The 15,838-nt window shown below is 36.2% G+C and overlaps 1 protein-coding gene, 1 long non-coding RNA gene and 2 pseudogenes across 4 annotated transcripts; all 4 read left to right on the top strand.

Moving 5' to 3' along the window:
* Nucleotides 1-98: 98 nt before the first annotated feature.
* On the top strand, nucleotides 99-2,816 carry LOC147939442 (N-acetylglucosaminyl-phosphatidylinositol biosynthetic protein gpi1-like). The gene is made up of 7 exons (XM_087464652.1): nucleotides 99-233; nucleotides 320-426; nucleotides 519-740; nucleotides 1,052-1,546; nucleotides 1,767-2,203; nucleotides 2,300-2,393; nucleotides 2,486-2,816. Exons 1-7 carry the CDS (start codon nucleotides 231-233, stop codon nucleotides 2,613-2,615), a joined length of 1,488 nt encoding a protein of 495 aa, XP_087320778.1. The 5' UTR covers nucleotides 99-230; the 3' UTR covers nucleotides 2,616-2,816.
* A 3,123-nt stretch (nucleotides 2,817-5,939) lies between these two features.
* On the top strand, nucleotides 5,940-7,050 carry LOC147939441 (uncharacterized). The gene is made up of 3 exons (XR_015565945.1): nucleotides 5,940-6,183; nucleotides 6,344-6,515; nucleotides 6,756-7,050. It is a non-coding gene; the product is annotated as an uncharacterized LOC147939441 (long non-coding RNA).
* Nucleotides 7,051-9,883: 2,833 nt separating this feature from the next.
* LOC147939440 (H/ACA ribonucleoprotein complex subunit 4 pseudogene) lies at nucleotides 9,884-11,949 on the top strand (annotated as a pseudogene). Its single transcript, XR_015565944.1, has one exon. The product of XR_015565944.1 is annotated as an H/ACA ribonucleoprotein complex subunit 4 pseudogene (transcript).
* A 291-nt stretch (nucleotides 11,950-12,240) lies between these two features.
* Nucleotides 12,241-15,638, top strand: LOC104712383 (triacylglycerol lipase SDP1L-like; annotated as a pseudogene). Its single transcript, XR_015565446.1, has 3 exons — nucleotides 12,241-14,097; nucleotides 14,182-14,325; nucleotides 14,425-15,638. The product of XR_015565446.1 is annotated as a triacylglycerol lipase SDP1L-like (transcript).
* Nucleotides 15,639-15,838: the final 200 nt, after the last annotated feature.

The raw sequence follows: 15,838 nt of genomic DNA, 5'->3' as shown, positions 1-15,838 counted from the left end.
CGTATGTAAGTCATGATTTCTTTCTCCTGTGTTGTTCTTTTCTGAACCTTCAAGCTGCCAGTGTTTGACTCCTTTAAACATCAACATGTCAGGTTGTAGTCTATGACATTCCAGTGTTTGGTTCTCACCATTTCTCGTTAAGCTTTTGGAACTCTCCTCTTCAGACAGAAGCTCCTCGTAAGAAACCCAAGTGGGTTGATGATCTTCACAATAGGCAACCTCTGAATGATATGGTTAAGAAGTTTCCCAAATGCTTCTTTTTTTTGTACTGTTTCTTTCTCGATTTGTTGCTAATATTCTCTTAATCTTACGTAAGCAGGAAACTGTGGTTCTGTCCATAAATTGCGCTTCAGCTGTCAAGATTGCCTATAAGAAGATCTCCACGCAGCCAGAGACTTCTTCTCGGAACTTTTCCATTAGTTACCTGTAAGCTCTCGTAATATTTTATTTGCATTGTTGAGTTCTTTTTTTTTCTCTTCGTTGTTAGTTGTTCTAACTAGTTGCATCTTGCTTTTCAGGATATCTTCTTTGACATGGCGATTACTCGCCACAATTATAGGCTCTTTATCAAGTCTTTTTTATAGCCTTATCCAATTATTCTGTTTACTTTCAAGTTTTCCGATTTTCTCATGGGTACATATCGCATCAAGGAGGATACTCAAGAATACATGGATCAACTTCAGAGTACGCAGTTCTCAGATCTTATATTGGCCAATCTTCCTTGAGGAGAATGACATGATGTAAGTTCAAGCATATACCAAAATTTGCTTCTTTAGTAAAATCTGTTGACTATTCTGTTTGCCCTTGGCTCTAAATTCCATCTCTATATATTTTTCTTAACAACTGTATACCTACTAATCTCTGGAGATAAAAAGTTTAATTCCAGATACCTTGATGCAATGCATTTCTCATTTTCCCGAGAAGTTTCACACAGTTGTTAAGCTTTTCTGCCCTCGTCTTACGTAGACTGTTGCATTTTATGTGTCTCTGGTTTGTTCATGATTTTGTGCTATGCTTAATGACTTATGACAATCCTTCTGGATTTCACCAGGTCCATATGCTGTGTGGAACATGCCGAGAAAGCTGCACTGCAAAGACATTCTACGTGGTCGGCCATGGCTGTTGATCTAATTTTGGGGAACTTGATTGGTCTAGGTCTATTGTTTAACACCGAAACTGTCTGCTCATGGATATTCAAGTTTACAAAGGAGTTCACAAATGATATTTTGCGGTCTGGTTGTGTGTGGTTGATGGGAGTTCCAGCGGGTTTTAAGTTAAACACAGAATTGGCTGGAGTTTTAGGCATGGTATCTCTTAATGTTATCCAGATATGGTCCACTCTCTGGGTATTCATGGCCTCTTTCATCTTTTATTTGATAAGAGCAATCGCCATCCTAGGAATTACTTTTGGTGCAACAGTATCTGCCGCATTTGTCATAGATTTCATTACTTTTGCAACACTTCATATAATGGCTCTTCATTGGACAATCACACTTGTGTACTCTCACCAAATTCAAGCTTTAGCAGCATTGTGGAGGCTTTTCAGGTAATTTGAGCATTAAACTCGCTGAGTTCTTTCATTAGTGAATCAGTTCCTTGGTTTCTTAAATGTAGAAGCAGGAGACATGCAAGAATTTTCTGTTTACCTTTTAAATTCTTGAATCCAAAGAAAATACTAAGTATCGTTTCATCTCTTTGTCTGCTAAACCATTTTTGTTTATCTCAATTCCTTAAACCTTATCCTGAATTCTTCTTTGTTCTTTCAGAGGGCGAAAATTAAATCCTCTACGTCAAAGGTTGGACAGCTATGGTTACACTGTGAAGCAGCATGTGGTGGGATCTCTTCTGTTCACTCCTCTTCTGCTTCTGTTACCAACAACTTCAGTTTTCTACATCTTTTTCACCATTACAAGCACGACAATCAACTCCATATGTATGTTGATTGAATTCTCAATCTCTGTCATCCATGCAACACCATATGCAGAGATTATGATATGGCTTGTCAGACGTGAAAGATTTCCTTCTGGTGTTTGGTTTGAATTGGAACACTGTGGAGAGCATATCCTTGAGTCCTCCTCAAATAATGCTTCTGAAGACAGAAGCAGTACAGACTCCAAAAATCTACTGAGAGAACACAATATTCCTGAGAAGAAATCATCATCTCTAATGGTTTCCAATCTTCGCAGCAATTTCTTAAGCTTAGGTGAACTCTTTGGCAGTTTTTAAGTCGAAAGACTATTTAATTTTGATCCTTGTGATTGTTTTTAATTTAGCCTGACATTATATGACCACATTGCAGGACAGATACTTTTGCCTCATTATAGAACAATATTTTCAGGAATATCAGCTTCTTCTCTGACTACATCAGCTCGTGGAGTCCTCAGTGGGGAAAGGTGAATTAATATGATGATCTTGATCACAAATTGTATCCCATCCTTCTCTGTTTTTATAAATTACTTAGCCTTGTGTTTTTTTTTTTTCCCAGAATGCCATCAAAATTAGGGCTTGATCTGCCTCCTCCAAGGCCATGGATGCACATGCCATTGAGACAGTACTGGATCCTATGCCGTAACTCCATCATCTCATCTACGGCAAATGGTGAATTCTCCGATTGATCTTCTAGCGTTCTAACTCCATAGACACTCTCTGATCACTAGGTGGTGCGAATCGTAAACATGAAGTCCCCTTTTTTTTATATTTGGCCCTTGATCCTAATTTGTTCATCAGCTTTATATCTGGTTTTAAGTTTTAACTATGTAAAAAAAAATTATTTTTTTATATTAATGATTTTAGATAGAAATTATTTTTATATGTAATTATCTTATCTCAGATTTGGTTGTGATCTCTTTTCAAGAGTCTTTCACCATGAAGGATCTCTAGGCTTTGGTTGTGTCTCACCGCCTCTGGTAGCTCATCGTCGGAGCAACATAAGGAGATGCACAACACTCTCATCCGGTTTTATTATGTTAGTTAAGTAGATTCTTGTATTGTAACCCGTTTGTGTGTTTTTTTTATTTCAGATTTGTTTTTAATTTTTCAGAGGTTTAGGTTTTAATTTTCTTTTTTTGGATCTCTGGAATCTGTTCCGGGAAGTAATAGTTTGGATGTTGTGTATTTTATCAGTCTGGGTTTTTTCCCCTTAGTTTGGTTTTAGCCTCCGGGAATGTTCTTGTACTCGCCGGCTTTAGTCTTTGGAATGATTTATTTCCTTGCTGGCCCTTGTATTTTACCTTGAAGTTTATTAATGAATCATTCAGACAAAAAAAAATGTAATTATCTTACTCCCTCCGTTTCAAAATATAAGATGTTTTAGTAGAAACACACATATTAAGAAAAAGTTACTTTTATAAAGTTTAACCAATCATACCCAAGACTGCATAATATAAGATATAAAATTAATCTAAAAGTTGCATAGAAAGTTGGAAACATCTTATATTATGAAACAAAAATAATCCTCTAAACATCCTATATTATGAAACGGAGGGAGTATTATATAAAGCTTGGTTCTCAAAATTAGTAACTCATCAGATTGTGACACATGTTAGTTTTAACAATCATAGATCAAAGTTAAAAACTCACCAGATCGTGACATGTATCAATTTTCACGATTAAATATTCAAGTTAATAACTCATCAGATCATGACACGTGTCAATTTTATCTATCAAAAATCATATATCAAAGTTAGTAACTCATTAAATCACAGTTTTCAAGCTTGGTAAAACGATGCATAAGAAGATAATTATAATCTTATTATATTAAAAACAAAAACTTTGTTAATCCTAAAAGGAAAAAGATTGTAAATACATGATGACATATTTTTCACCAAACAAAATAATTTTGACTAGCTTTGTTTTTCTTGGTAAAATTTTATTCTTTGTTTTTTTATTAACATTTTGTTTGACAATCATTGTTCTTGAACAAGTCTCGAAGGCAATTTGTTTGTTGTCTAATCGAAGCAACTAGATAAAAAGATTCCTAGATATTACCAGGTGTTTTCGTCGTCGTTTCTTTTAATTTTGTTTCGTTTCTCAATTTCATAATGCATACTATGCAATCTTTAACTTTGAAGTATTAACCAAGTTTCTTATGCATAATAACTAAGGTTTTTAGGACTAACAAATTTCTCGCGGTGTTATTATTTTTTCTATTAATTTGCAGGACAAGTAGCATAAAAAAAATGAATACACAAATGCAAGATAACAACATAGATTATATAACACTAGATCAACTAAATAGAAAGCGTTCTTATCGTCGAACGATAGTACGCTTACAAGAAAGTGGAAAGCAAGAATTTTTAAAAAAAAAACAATGAGCTCACTGGAAAAAAATTTCTCATAAAATAGAAAAGGGATTAAGGAAAATATACAGAAAATTATTGTTTCTACAAAATGTAAATACTCACTTTTATATAAACATAGATTGTCTCATATTATTCATCTAACAAAATAATTTATTCAAAAATATTGTTTTCAACTTTGTTCTATACTTCTATTGGTCAAACTTTTTTAATGGGAAGACAAATTTTCTTTATTTTTTTAAACTAAAATATACTCCTACTTTCTACTTTTTCAGTTTGGAATAGGTAAGATTAATATGTTGACAAAAAAAAATGGAAGATTAATATACGCATCTTCTTTTTCTAATACTGTATTTTAAAATTAATTGTAGTAGTTTTAAATTGTTTTATTTAATTTCTATTTTCATCTTTGAATTATTTGAAAATCAAATATTACCGTGCTTATAATTTTCTATTATTTTATTATTTATGTCAAATTAATTTTCTTCTAATTTCTCAACCTTGATTACATAATTGTTACCATTCGTTCAATCTCAAAAGGAGATAAAGAGGATAAGGTCATCAACCTAATGGTTGGATAAAATAGGCTAATCAAACAAAAGCTTACAACAAACATAAATAGATTGGAAAAACATAAATCGTTGTTAAAAGATCCATAGAAGCTTGAAGACAGAAGCTACATCATGCTGTGTCAAAGAAACTTCTATGAATACATTGGAAAATTTAACATTAGTTACTATCAAAAGATTTTGTGACGTGGAAAAAGGGTCTTTAGTTTCATTGGTTGCTGGAGCAAGCCACTTTGAGATAGCTAAAAGATGTGAACATGTTCTCTCCACACAGGAGGAGGACAGAGCTGAAATTCTCTCTATGGTAGGGGAGGTTGGACGTAAGGTTATATCACCAATTGAAAAAGGCAGAGTGAAAGTTTTTTCCATGGTAGAGGAGGTTGGACGCAAGGTTCTCTCCATAAGAGAGGAGAGAAAAACCGAGGTTCTCTCTATAGTTAGCCATACACTGTTGTGATGTAATTTATTTTTTATTTAAAATATTTTTTGAGCCAACAATTTTAGTGATTAAAGAAACTATGCAAAAGTGAAAGTAAAGAGACATATAATATATGCTTAATTTGTTCATATAGACATTTTCTAGGTGGTGGTAAATAATAAATTTGTAACATACAATATATCTAGGTGTAAAAAATACACTTATAATGGTAACATACATAAAAGATTTGTATATTGATATAAATCAGTGTATTATAGCAAAAAAAATAATTTCATAAATAATGTACAATAAATTTTTATTAAATTTTATTTTATTTACAAAACTTTAAACACGCACATCGGGCAGGTCCTTATCTAATTTTACCAATAAACTTTAGTTGCATGTCAAAAAACTAATAAATTAATTAATTAAAAAATATATTTTTTTCTAAATCTTTTAAAAGTTTTGAAATATGAAAATCAAAATGTGGTATGAGTTTAAAGAAAAAAGGTAACAAAATCTGTAAGAAGCAAATTGGTTTTGGATTCCCTTTCCAAAAAAGTCAAAATAACCTTCCAAAAATATTTAGATATACTTTTTTTTTTTTTGACTAATATTTAGATACACTTTGAAACCTTAATAACAAAAAAAATTAAGGTTAGTAATGAAATTAGTACATGATTGATTTTGAACGTGTCTATCAATGATACGATAACCGTTAGAAAGAAAGAAAAAAAGAAATAGTACTTCATAAACCTAAAAAAATCGTGTATAAATAAAAACGCGCTTTTCTCTGTTCTCTCATCATATCATCTTTCCCCACCCCACAAAGCAAAAGCAGCGAAAAAGAAGAAGAAGAGCAAAACAACTACGATGAGTGAAGCTCCTCCTCAACAAGGTGTGTCCCCTCTCTCCTCAGATTCTCACTTCTCTTTCGTTATTTTAACAATCTGATCTGATTTGTCATTTCGAAATTTCTTGTTGTTGTTGTTGTTCTCTTCACTGCATGGATCGATCTCTGAATCCGTTAACTATGTTCTCTATCTGATTTATAATAGGTTATCCACCAAAGGACGCTTATCCACCTCCTGGACAACCCTATCCTCAGCAAGGATATCCTCCACAGGGATATCCTCCTCAGCAAGGCTACCCTCCTCCGTACGCACCTCAATACCCACCGCCTCAGCAACAACAGCAGCAGAACAGCAGTCCTGGTATGCTTGAAGGATGGTAAGTACATATTAATTCCTCCATATTCATATTATGGTTTTGGAGAGAACTCTTTACTTTTGATTTGATTGAAGGGTTTTGTCATGTCTCCTTTGTTTATAAGTTTGTTTTCCAATGATGACCAGAAGCTATACTATGAGAGTCTTTGTGCTTTGTTTTTTTTTTTATTGTGTAAGGCATTTTGTATTCGAAATTATGTGAAACTAAGATGATGATGATGATTTGCTTTTAATTTTGCAGCCTTGCTGCTCTGTGTTGTTGCTGTGTCTTGGACGCTTGCTTCTGATCTGACTAGTGGAGTCTCTCTCCTTGAAGCTGCGATATTTGGGTTTACTGATCATTGATCATCATCATCTCTTTCCGTTTCTTTCTTTTATGCTAAACCATTCTCATAGACTTTCTTCTGCTTTATTCAGTTTCTCTTATTAGATTATTTGGATTTTGCTAATGGTCATTATATGTAAATGATTGGGAGACCCAATTTATTGTTACAATGTATTGGCCTTATTATATACACCTCTGCTTCTTCTTCGTAGCTTCATCTCTAATGTTGCATAGTATTTACAAAAAAAAGTATGATTTTTTTTGAAAATGATAAACTAACTCGCAGCTCTACTTAAAAAGTGTTGCTTCTATAGAACGCATACGATCCACACAAAGCACATAGGGTATTTAGAAATCTAGAGAACACTCTGTTTTGGGGGTGGGTTAAGATCAAGCTCTAAGTAACAGCCCATTCTAATATCCTCTAACACAAAAACATGAATCCAAGAAGCAGAGTATATTAGAGAAATGACCTTATTGATGTATTGTATAAGAGGCACAAAAGAAAAGACTGGAGGAGGATGGATCATATCTTAAAAGCTATAACAAAAAAAATCACATGTCATCTTCGATCCAAAGTGTCTTCTTCTTCTTCTTCCATGTTTGAGACTGATGATTAGTCGTCTTTTCACATATAAGCTGCAGAGACAAAGAAGCACGAGTTTGATCAACCAATACTAGACCATCTCTCTTTTGGGTCTTCTGGTCCACTACTTTTGGATTAGCAGCGACAAGGCTTGTAGTCGGAGGAGATGCTCGTGGGTAGAAGAAGTCAGTCGGGAAGAAACTGTATTGAACTCCGGCCATTTCTTAAACTGCTTCTCTCTTCTCTCTTTTGTCAGTTTTAGGTTTGTTAGAAAAAAATGGTTTCATTGTGAAGAGAGACTATTTATTGGCAAAAAAGAGAGTGAGAGAGGAGGCAAAAGCTGACTTTTAGACTTAAAAGGTTGTACAAATGTAACAGGTTGAAGAACTTGGGGTCCTTTTTTTTTTGTTCTTTATGCGAATCAGTTAGTGTGAATTAGGAATTTAGGATATCCGAATAATAATTGCACAAATTCTAGGAAGGTGGTTAAATTGTCAAAGAATGTTAGAATCAAATCGCAACACTTCACTCAAAAACATTTTTAAATATGTGATAATTTTTCATGTGTTTGAATGGCCACATGATTTTATAATCGTATTAGATATGTGGAAAATGTGAGTATATTATACCACTGACTATATATATATATATAATAGATTCTTGCGTATTTAGTTTTTTATGTGGTCAAAAACTGTCGTGGGATTTAATAATAACTAGGTACTAACCCGCGTAGAACCGCGGGCTGAACATTTTTTTAATAAAAAATTGTAATAATTTATTTTATTATTATATTATTTATAATATTTTGTGATTAAAAATTTGGTTTGCTTATATTATAATTTTTGTATTTTAAAAATGTTTATTGAAAACCTGTCAATAAAATATTTGTATTTTATGAATAAAATTGTTTAAACCTTTTTCTACTAAATACAATCTTTACTAACATGTAATATAGCTAGTAAAAGTTCTAAAATGTTTCTTTGAAAACAAAATTCATTGTTTTTTTTCTGTGGCTTTCTTTTTTGTCTGTAATAATTCTAACCTGTGGTGGAATTTTTTTTGATAAATTTTGTAGCTGTATATTTTATGCGATTTGGTTTTAAAATCTTACCTGTTAATTTTTTCTTAAGTACGAATTAGTTATGATTTTAATAGATTCTTTTTACTTTTCTACAATTTATTTTATTTGATTTGTCCTTGATTTTCATTTTTAATTAATTTTATTTACTTAATTAATATATAATATTAATTAAGTTTTTTAATGGCAATTGAATGTATTTTTTACACATTTGAATGTTAGTTTCATATTTGTACTTCTCAATTAATATAGTAGGATAAAAATTTATAGTTGTAGATTTTATTTGATTAGATTTTAAAATCTTAGCTGTTAATTTTTTTTAATACGGATTAGTTTTGATTCTAATAGATTTGTTTTTATTTTTCTACAATTTATTTTATTTAATGTATCCCTGATTTTCGCTTTTTAATTAATTATATTTATTTAATTAATTTATTAATCTTAATTCAGTTTTTCTAATGGCAATTGAATGTAATTTTTTACACATTTAAAGTTAGTTTCATATTTGTACTTCCCAATTAAAATAGTAAGATACAGGGCTCGTCGTCGTCTTCTTGTTACTTAAAAGAAACACACGTTCGACGTAATATATTAGCACGATGCTATTCATGCCTCGTTAGTCACTAGGTTTGAGACCAATCAAATATTTCTGATTATATTAGTAGTTTTGTTAATATGAGATGAGACCGTAGTAATCAAATATCAAGATCAACGATTATCTTATATTATTCTTATATATAAACATTTCCTCATGAATCATGCGATTGTGAAACTAACATAACATTTTAAACCACTAAAAATAAACATAAGTACATATCATTCAGTCTGGTATCAAAGAGAGTCTTAATCATCTATTTCAAAATGGTAATAGATTAAAGGCATAACTCATACTTTCATAAGGCAAAGTTGACAGATATTGAACCGAAAGCGAATATAGCGTGTTCATGGTTTATATTCGTCACATGGGACAATTTTACCAAAAATCACAAAGATCCACCGATTAAATTGTTCTCCATACTATACATCTTTAACTTTAACACATGGGATCACGAAAAAACAATTCCCTACTACTAGTACTACCTAACAACCTACACCACTTTAGAGTGTGGATAACTATTAAATAAGCATTAATTTGATATCAAAACATTGAATAAGCATTAGTTCATCAATCACAAGATCAACGAGTTACATAAATCAGCACTTGTTAAATTTCACTTTTCCAAATTTTAAATTGTGATACGCATATACACTTACCATACGTTTATCCAATACATGGATCTCACTTATTTGGGTGTTACGCCAATTGGACTATTATGAAAGCCCAAATACAAGAAACCCTAATAAAGCCCAAGAAGGGAATCCACCTTGAAGCTTGGGTTTGGAATGTGTCATCACTGTCACCTAAAACCCTAAAAAACCCTAGTCCCCTTTATAAATTACAAATCAGTCGTCGTCTTCCTCTGCTACAAACTCTTTACGCCTCCTCCTCCATTTTTTCAAAACCCTAATCCAGCCGGGAGCCATGGCGGATGTCGAAATCTCACGCTCGGAGAAGAAGAAGAAGCACACCAAGAAGGAGGAGAACGATGCAGACACCGAAGACTACATGATCAAGCCACAGAGCTTCACACCATCCATCGACACTTCAAAGTGGCCCATCCTCCTCAAGAACTACGACCAGCTCAACGTCCGTACCGGTCACTACACTCCAATCAGCGCCGGTTACTCCCCTCTCAAACGTCCTCTCCAGGAGTATATCAGGTACGGTGTCATCAATCTCGATAAGCCCGCGAACCCTTCTTCTCACGAGGTCGTTGCTTGGATTAAACGTATCCTCCGTGTTGAGAAGACTGGTCACAGTGGAACTCTTGACCCTAAAGTCACGGGAAATCTCATTGTCTGCATCGACCGAGCTACACGGCTCGTGAAGTCGCAGCAAGGTGCGGGTAAAGAGTACGTTTGTGTTGCTCGGCTTCACTCTGCTGTCCCTGATGTTGCTAAAGTGGCTAGAGCTCTTGAATCGCTCACTGGAGCTGTGTTTCAGAGGCCTCCTTTGATCTCTGCTGTTAAAAGACAGCTTAGGATCAGGACAATCTATGAAAGCAAGTTGCTTGAGTATGATGCTGATAGGCATTTGGTTGTATTCTGGGTGTCTTGTGAGGCGGGTACTTACATTAGGACTATGTGTGTTCATTTGGGTTTGCTTCTTGGGGTTGGTGGTCATATGCAGGAGCTTAGGAGGGTTAGGTCTGGTATCTTGGGTGAGAATGATAACATGGTTACAATGCATGATGTGATGGATGCACAATATGTCTATGACAATACTAGGGATGAGTCTTATCTTAGGAGGGTGATTATGCCTCTTGAGGTGATATTGACGAGTTACAAGAGACTCGTTGTCAAGGATTCTGCTGTGAATGCAATCTGTTATGGTGCTAAGTTGATGATTCCTGGGTTGTTGAGATTCGAGAATGATATTGATGTTGGTACTGAAGTCGTTCTTATGACGACCAAGGGTGAGGCTATTGCTGTTGGGATTGCTGAGATGACAACATCTGTGATGGCTACTTGTGATCACGGTGTGGTGGCTAAGATTAAGCGGGTGGTGATGGATAGAGACACTTACCCGAGGAAATGGGGTTTGGGACCGAGGGCTTCGATGAAGAAGAAGCTTATTGCTGATGGTAAGTTGGACAAGCATGGGAAGCCAAATGAGAAAACACCAGTTGAGTGGAGCAGGAACGTGGTTCTGCCTACTGGTGGAGATGCTATGATTGCTGCTGGTGCTGCTGCTCCTGATACTGCAGCTGTGGAGAAAAAGGTTGAGGCTGAGAATGGAGAAGCACGCAAGCGTAAGCATGATGATAGCAGTGATAGCCCTGCTCCTGTTTCAACCAAGAAATCTAAAACCAAAGAAGTTGAAGGAGACGAGGCTGAAGAGAAGGTGAAGTCTTCAAAGAAGAAGAAGAAGAAGGATAAGGGAGAGGAGGAAGAAGAAGAAGAAGAAGCTGGGTCTGCGAAGAAGGAAAAGAAGAAGAAGAAGAAAGATAAGAAGGAAGAGGATGAAGAAGAGTTAGCTTCACCAAAGTCGGAAAAGTCTGAGAAGAAGAAGAAAAAGAAGAGCAAAGAGACAGAGGAAGCTGCTGTTGAAGATGATTCTTCTGCAGAGAAGAGTGAGAAGAAAAAGAAAAAGAAGGATAAGAAGAAGAAGAAGAGCAAAGACAGTGAGGATGATGAGGAATGAGATGGGGTTTGTGTTATGGTAGTACTCGTTTTTAAGTTTTGAACTCTTTTGATTTTGTGGTATCTATGAGGGAAAAAGTGAGACAAAAGGCATTATATGCTTGTATTCTAAGTCTCACTTCCGTTTACTTCATCAGTTTTTATGTTTCTACTTTATTTTGTAAGGTTAGTTTCAGTTTTAAGCAGATTCTCCCTTAGTTATATATGGCTCTGGTCTCTCTGTTTTTGGTTCTTGCCCTTGGTGTTTGTCTGTTTGGCAATTAGGATAAGATTCTGTTTGATTGGTTACAGGTTTAAAACTCCTAGCAAACGGGCCTTAGACCTGACTATACAAATTTGGGCCTGGTTTATCCCTCCGCTATTGCTGCTGGCTCTTAAAGATGAGAAACTCGGATGATACCGAACTTATTTGATACACGAACCAGATATGTTTTGAATTCAACGGGTTTATTCGTCGCTACACCCAAGTTTCAAAAATACAGAGACTATTTGTGCAAAACAACAAAATCTTATTCCTTTTTCAATTTGTCATGTTCCCGAGTTTAGGTTCCCAAAATTAGAAAGTCTAAAGATTAGGTTGGGTCTTAGACCGCCATTTTTGTCTCTTAGCAAAAAATGAATCTCAGGTTTCATTTAAATTAATTCTCTCTGTTCTTCTTTGCTGTAACGAAATCTTGAAGAGCTCCATAATACATCGGAATCTTTTATTTTTCAATGTTATCTCGCAGATCCCTATGCACCTCCCATCACTTGCTGTCTCGTATTCTTTCTCAATCTCAATTCCTCGGTGGATTAGCGATCTCTCGTTCTGTTCTCTAATGGGTTTGATAGGTCAGAGAAAATTGATCTTTTGACTCATCTGGATTCGTTTCTTCGTGCTCATCGTAAAAAAAAACAGTGATTAGGTTCTCGTCTTTGAGTCAGAGACAATGGATATAAGCAATGAAGCAGGCGTTGATGCGTTCTCAATTATAGGACCTACGTCTATAATCGGAAGAACAATTGCCTACCGGATCTTGTTCTGCAACTCAGTGTCTATATTCAGACACAAACTCTACAGATTTCTCAAGTTTTTTCTCAGAGGAGGCAGGGTTTTACTATCACCGTTTGTGTCCTTACTACATCCCAGGAATCCACAAGGGATATTAGCAATGGTGATGACGATGGCTTTTCTGTTGAATCGCTACACAAGCCTAAAAGCAAAGGCTGAGATGGCTTACAGGAGAAAATTCTGGAGGAACATGATGAGAGCTGCATTGACATACGAGGAATGGTCTCACGCCGCAAAGATGCTTGATAAAGAGACTCCGAAGGTGAACGAGTCAGATCTCTTCGATGTGGAGCTCGTGAGGAATAAGCTTGAGGAGCTTAAGCATAGGCGTCACGAGGGATCTCTAAAAGATATTATCTTCTGTATGAGAGCTGATCTTGTTAGGAATCTCGGTAACATGTGTAACCCTGAGCTTCACAAGGAAAGGCTTCATGTGCCGAGATTAATTAAAGAGTACATCGATGAGGTTTCTACACAGCTCAGGATGGTATGTGACACGGACACTGAAGAGCTTCCTTTGGAGGAGAAACTCTCTTTTATGCATGAAACTAGACACGCGTATGGCAGAACGGCTCTGCTTCTGAGCGGAGGAGCTTCTCTAGGGGCTTTCCATCTTGGTGTGGTGAAGACGCTTGTGGAACATAAGCTCTTGCCGAGAATTATAGCCGGATCAAGCGTGGGATCCGTAATGTGTGCTGTTGTGGGGACAAGGTCATGGCCTGAGTTACAGAGCTTCTTTGAAGGCTCTTGGCATGCTTTGCAGTTCTTTGATCAGATGGGAGGGATTTTCACTACTGTGAAACGGGTTATGACTCAAGGCGCAGTGCACGAGATCCGGCATTTGCAATGGAAGTTGAGGAATCTCACCAACAACCTTACATTCCAAGAAGCTTACGACATAACAGGACGGATTTTAGGGATAACAGTTTGTTCCTTGAGGAAACACGAACCGCCTAGATGTCTCAATTATCTGACTTCTCCTCATGTTGTAATATGGAGTGCAGTGACTGCATCTTGTGCTTTCCCAGGTCTTTTTGAGGCTCAAGAACTCATGGCCAAAGATAGAACTGGAGAGATTGTTCCTTATCACCCACCTTTTAACTTAGATCCTGAAGAAGGCTCAGGAGAATCACTTCGGCGCTGGAGGGACGGTAGTTTGGAGATGGACTTACCGATGATGCAACTCAAAGAGCTTTTCAATGTCAACCATTTCATTGTCAGTCAAGCCAACCCTCACATAGCACCCTTCTTGAGGATGAAAGAGTTTGTTAGAGCTTGTGGAGGTCGATTTGCTGCAAAGGTACGTATTCATATCTAGTTGATCCACAAATAACAGACACACTTATAATTCAATGCCTAATTCGATCTCTTGATCTTCCCAAAGCTCGCTCAACTAGCAGAGATGGAAGTGAAGCATAGATGTCATCAAGTACTAGAACTCGGGCTTCCTCTGAGAGAAGTAGCTTCTCTATTTGCTCAAGAATGGGAAGGTGATGTCACTATCGTCATGCCAGCTACTTTTTCTCAGGTAACCAAAGCTTAATCTCACTGCAAACAATGTCACTCTAATTCAATTCTTGTATTGAGTCTCTCTATATGCTTTGCTCTCTGTGTTTCCGGATTCCAGTACTTAAAGATCATACAGAACCCTAGCAATGTAGAGATTCAAAAGGCGGCAAATCAAGGAAGGAGATGCACCTGGAGAAACTAGCAGTCATCAAAGCAAACTTCGGGATCGAACTAGCACTCGACGAGTGCGTCGCCGTTCTTAACCACATGCGCCGCCTTAAACGCAGCGCTGAAAGAGCCGCTGCTTTCTCAGCCATCTCTTCCTCCCCACCATCTAAACATCTCTTAGCCGGAGCCAACAGATTCAACGCCTCTAAACGAATCCCTTCCTGGAACTGCATAGCTCGTCAGAACTCATCCGGATCCGTCGACGATGATGTGCTCGCCGAAGCTTCACGGTTATACCAGCACATCGTGGTTGGATCCGGGAAGCCTAGTAATCGAACCAGCAACTTAAGCCACGCAGGAAGCGAAGTAGAATCTCCAGAAGCTGAAGACTGGACGAGATCTGGTGGACCGTTGATGAGGACGTCGTCAGCCCAGATGTTCACTGACTACGTCCAGAATCTCAACGCCGCCGCTGATCCTGAACAGACGACGATTGGAGGTGACTCCGATAGAGCTCCGGAGGTAGAATTGAACGCGGCTGCTGCTTCTCCTTCTTCCAGCATCACGGTTACAGAAGGAGATTATCTTCAGACGGGGAGGACACATAACGGATTCGTGTTGAATCTTGTTAGAGGAGAGAATCTGAGGATGAATCAGGATCTGGAAGATAGCGAAAACGAATGTGAAACTCCGGAGAGCGTGCAGCTCGAATCGCCGGAAAAGGATATTATTGACGGAAATAGCTCGGCGTCTGAAGACGGAGACACTAGTACTACTGCTCAGGCGAATCTAACCCACGAGTGAGTGACTCTACTGTATTGACTAACCAAGTCAAAGGGAAGGACTAGGTTGCAAAAATGCAAACTTCTCCTATACAGTGTTTCAAAAATTTTGTAGAATAGTCCTCTAAATTTGAGAAAATCTCAATTTTGCCTTGAAGCTGCTTTATGATCCAAATTTCACCAAAACTTTTTTTGTTAATTTCTTCTTCTTCTTTTTTTTTTTTTTTTGGTTGTAATTTCATCAAAAAAAAAAAAAAAGAACAACTAGGGATTGCCAGAACAAGAAGATTGTTCATGTGTTCTCCCATTGATTTTATTTTTTTTTTTAAAGCAGAAAATGTAAATATATATTATTTCATAATGCTACAAAGTTATTTTACAAGTTCTGATCATGATCTGTCTTTTGTCTTTGAATACACTAATGTCAACATTGTAGTAGAGGTGATGATATTGACACTTCCATAAATATAGGCTTTTTTTTTTGGTTTTTCCTTTCTTCTTTTGGGATTTTCTTTTTGTTAGCCATTATAATATTTAGCCAAAAGAAAAGAAAATGTTATATGGTCAAGATCGGTAACATGC

Source organism: Camelina sativa, chromosome 9 (genome assembly GCF_030686135.1).
Source record: "Camelina sativa cultivar CO46 ecotype springtype chromosome 9, ASM3068613v1".
NCBI lineage: Eukaryota > Viridiplantae > Streptophyta > Magnoliopsida > Brassicales > Brassicaceae > Camelina > Camelina sativa.
This window is presented reverse-complemented; position numbering and strand designations above follow the sequence as displayed.

Coding starts and splice junctions, on each gene's coding strand:
- LOC147939442 (XM_087464652.1), top strand. Junction 2,204..2,299: donor CAGCAATTTCTTAAGCTTAG/GTGAACTCTTTG, acceptor ACCACATTGCAG/GACAGATACTTTTGCCTCAT. Junction 2,394..2,485: donor GGAGTCCTCAGTGGGGAAAG/GTGAATTAATAT, acceptor TTTTTTTCCCAG/AATGCCATCAAAATTAGGGC.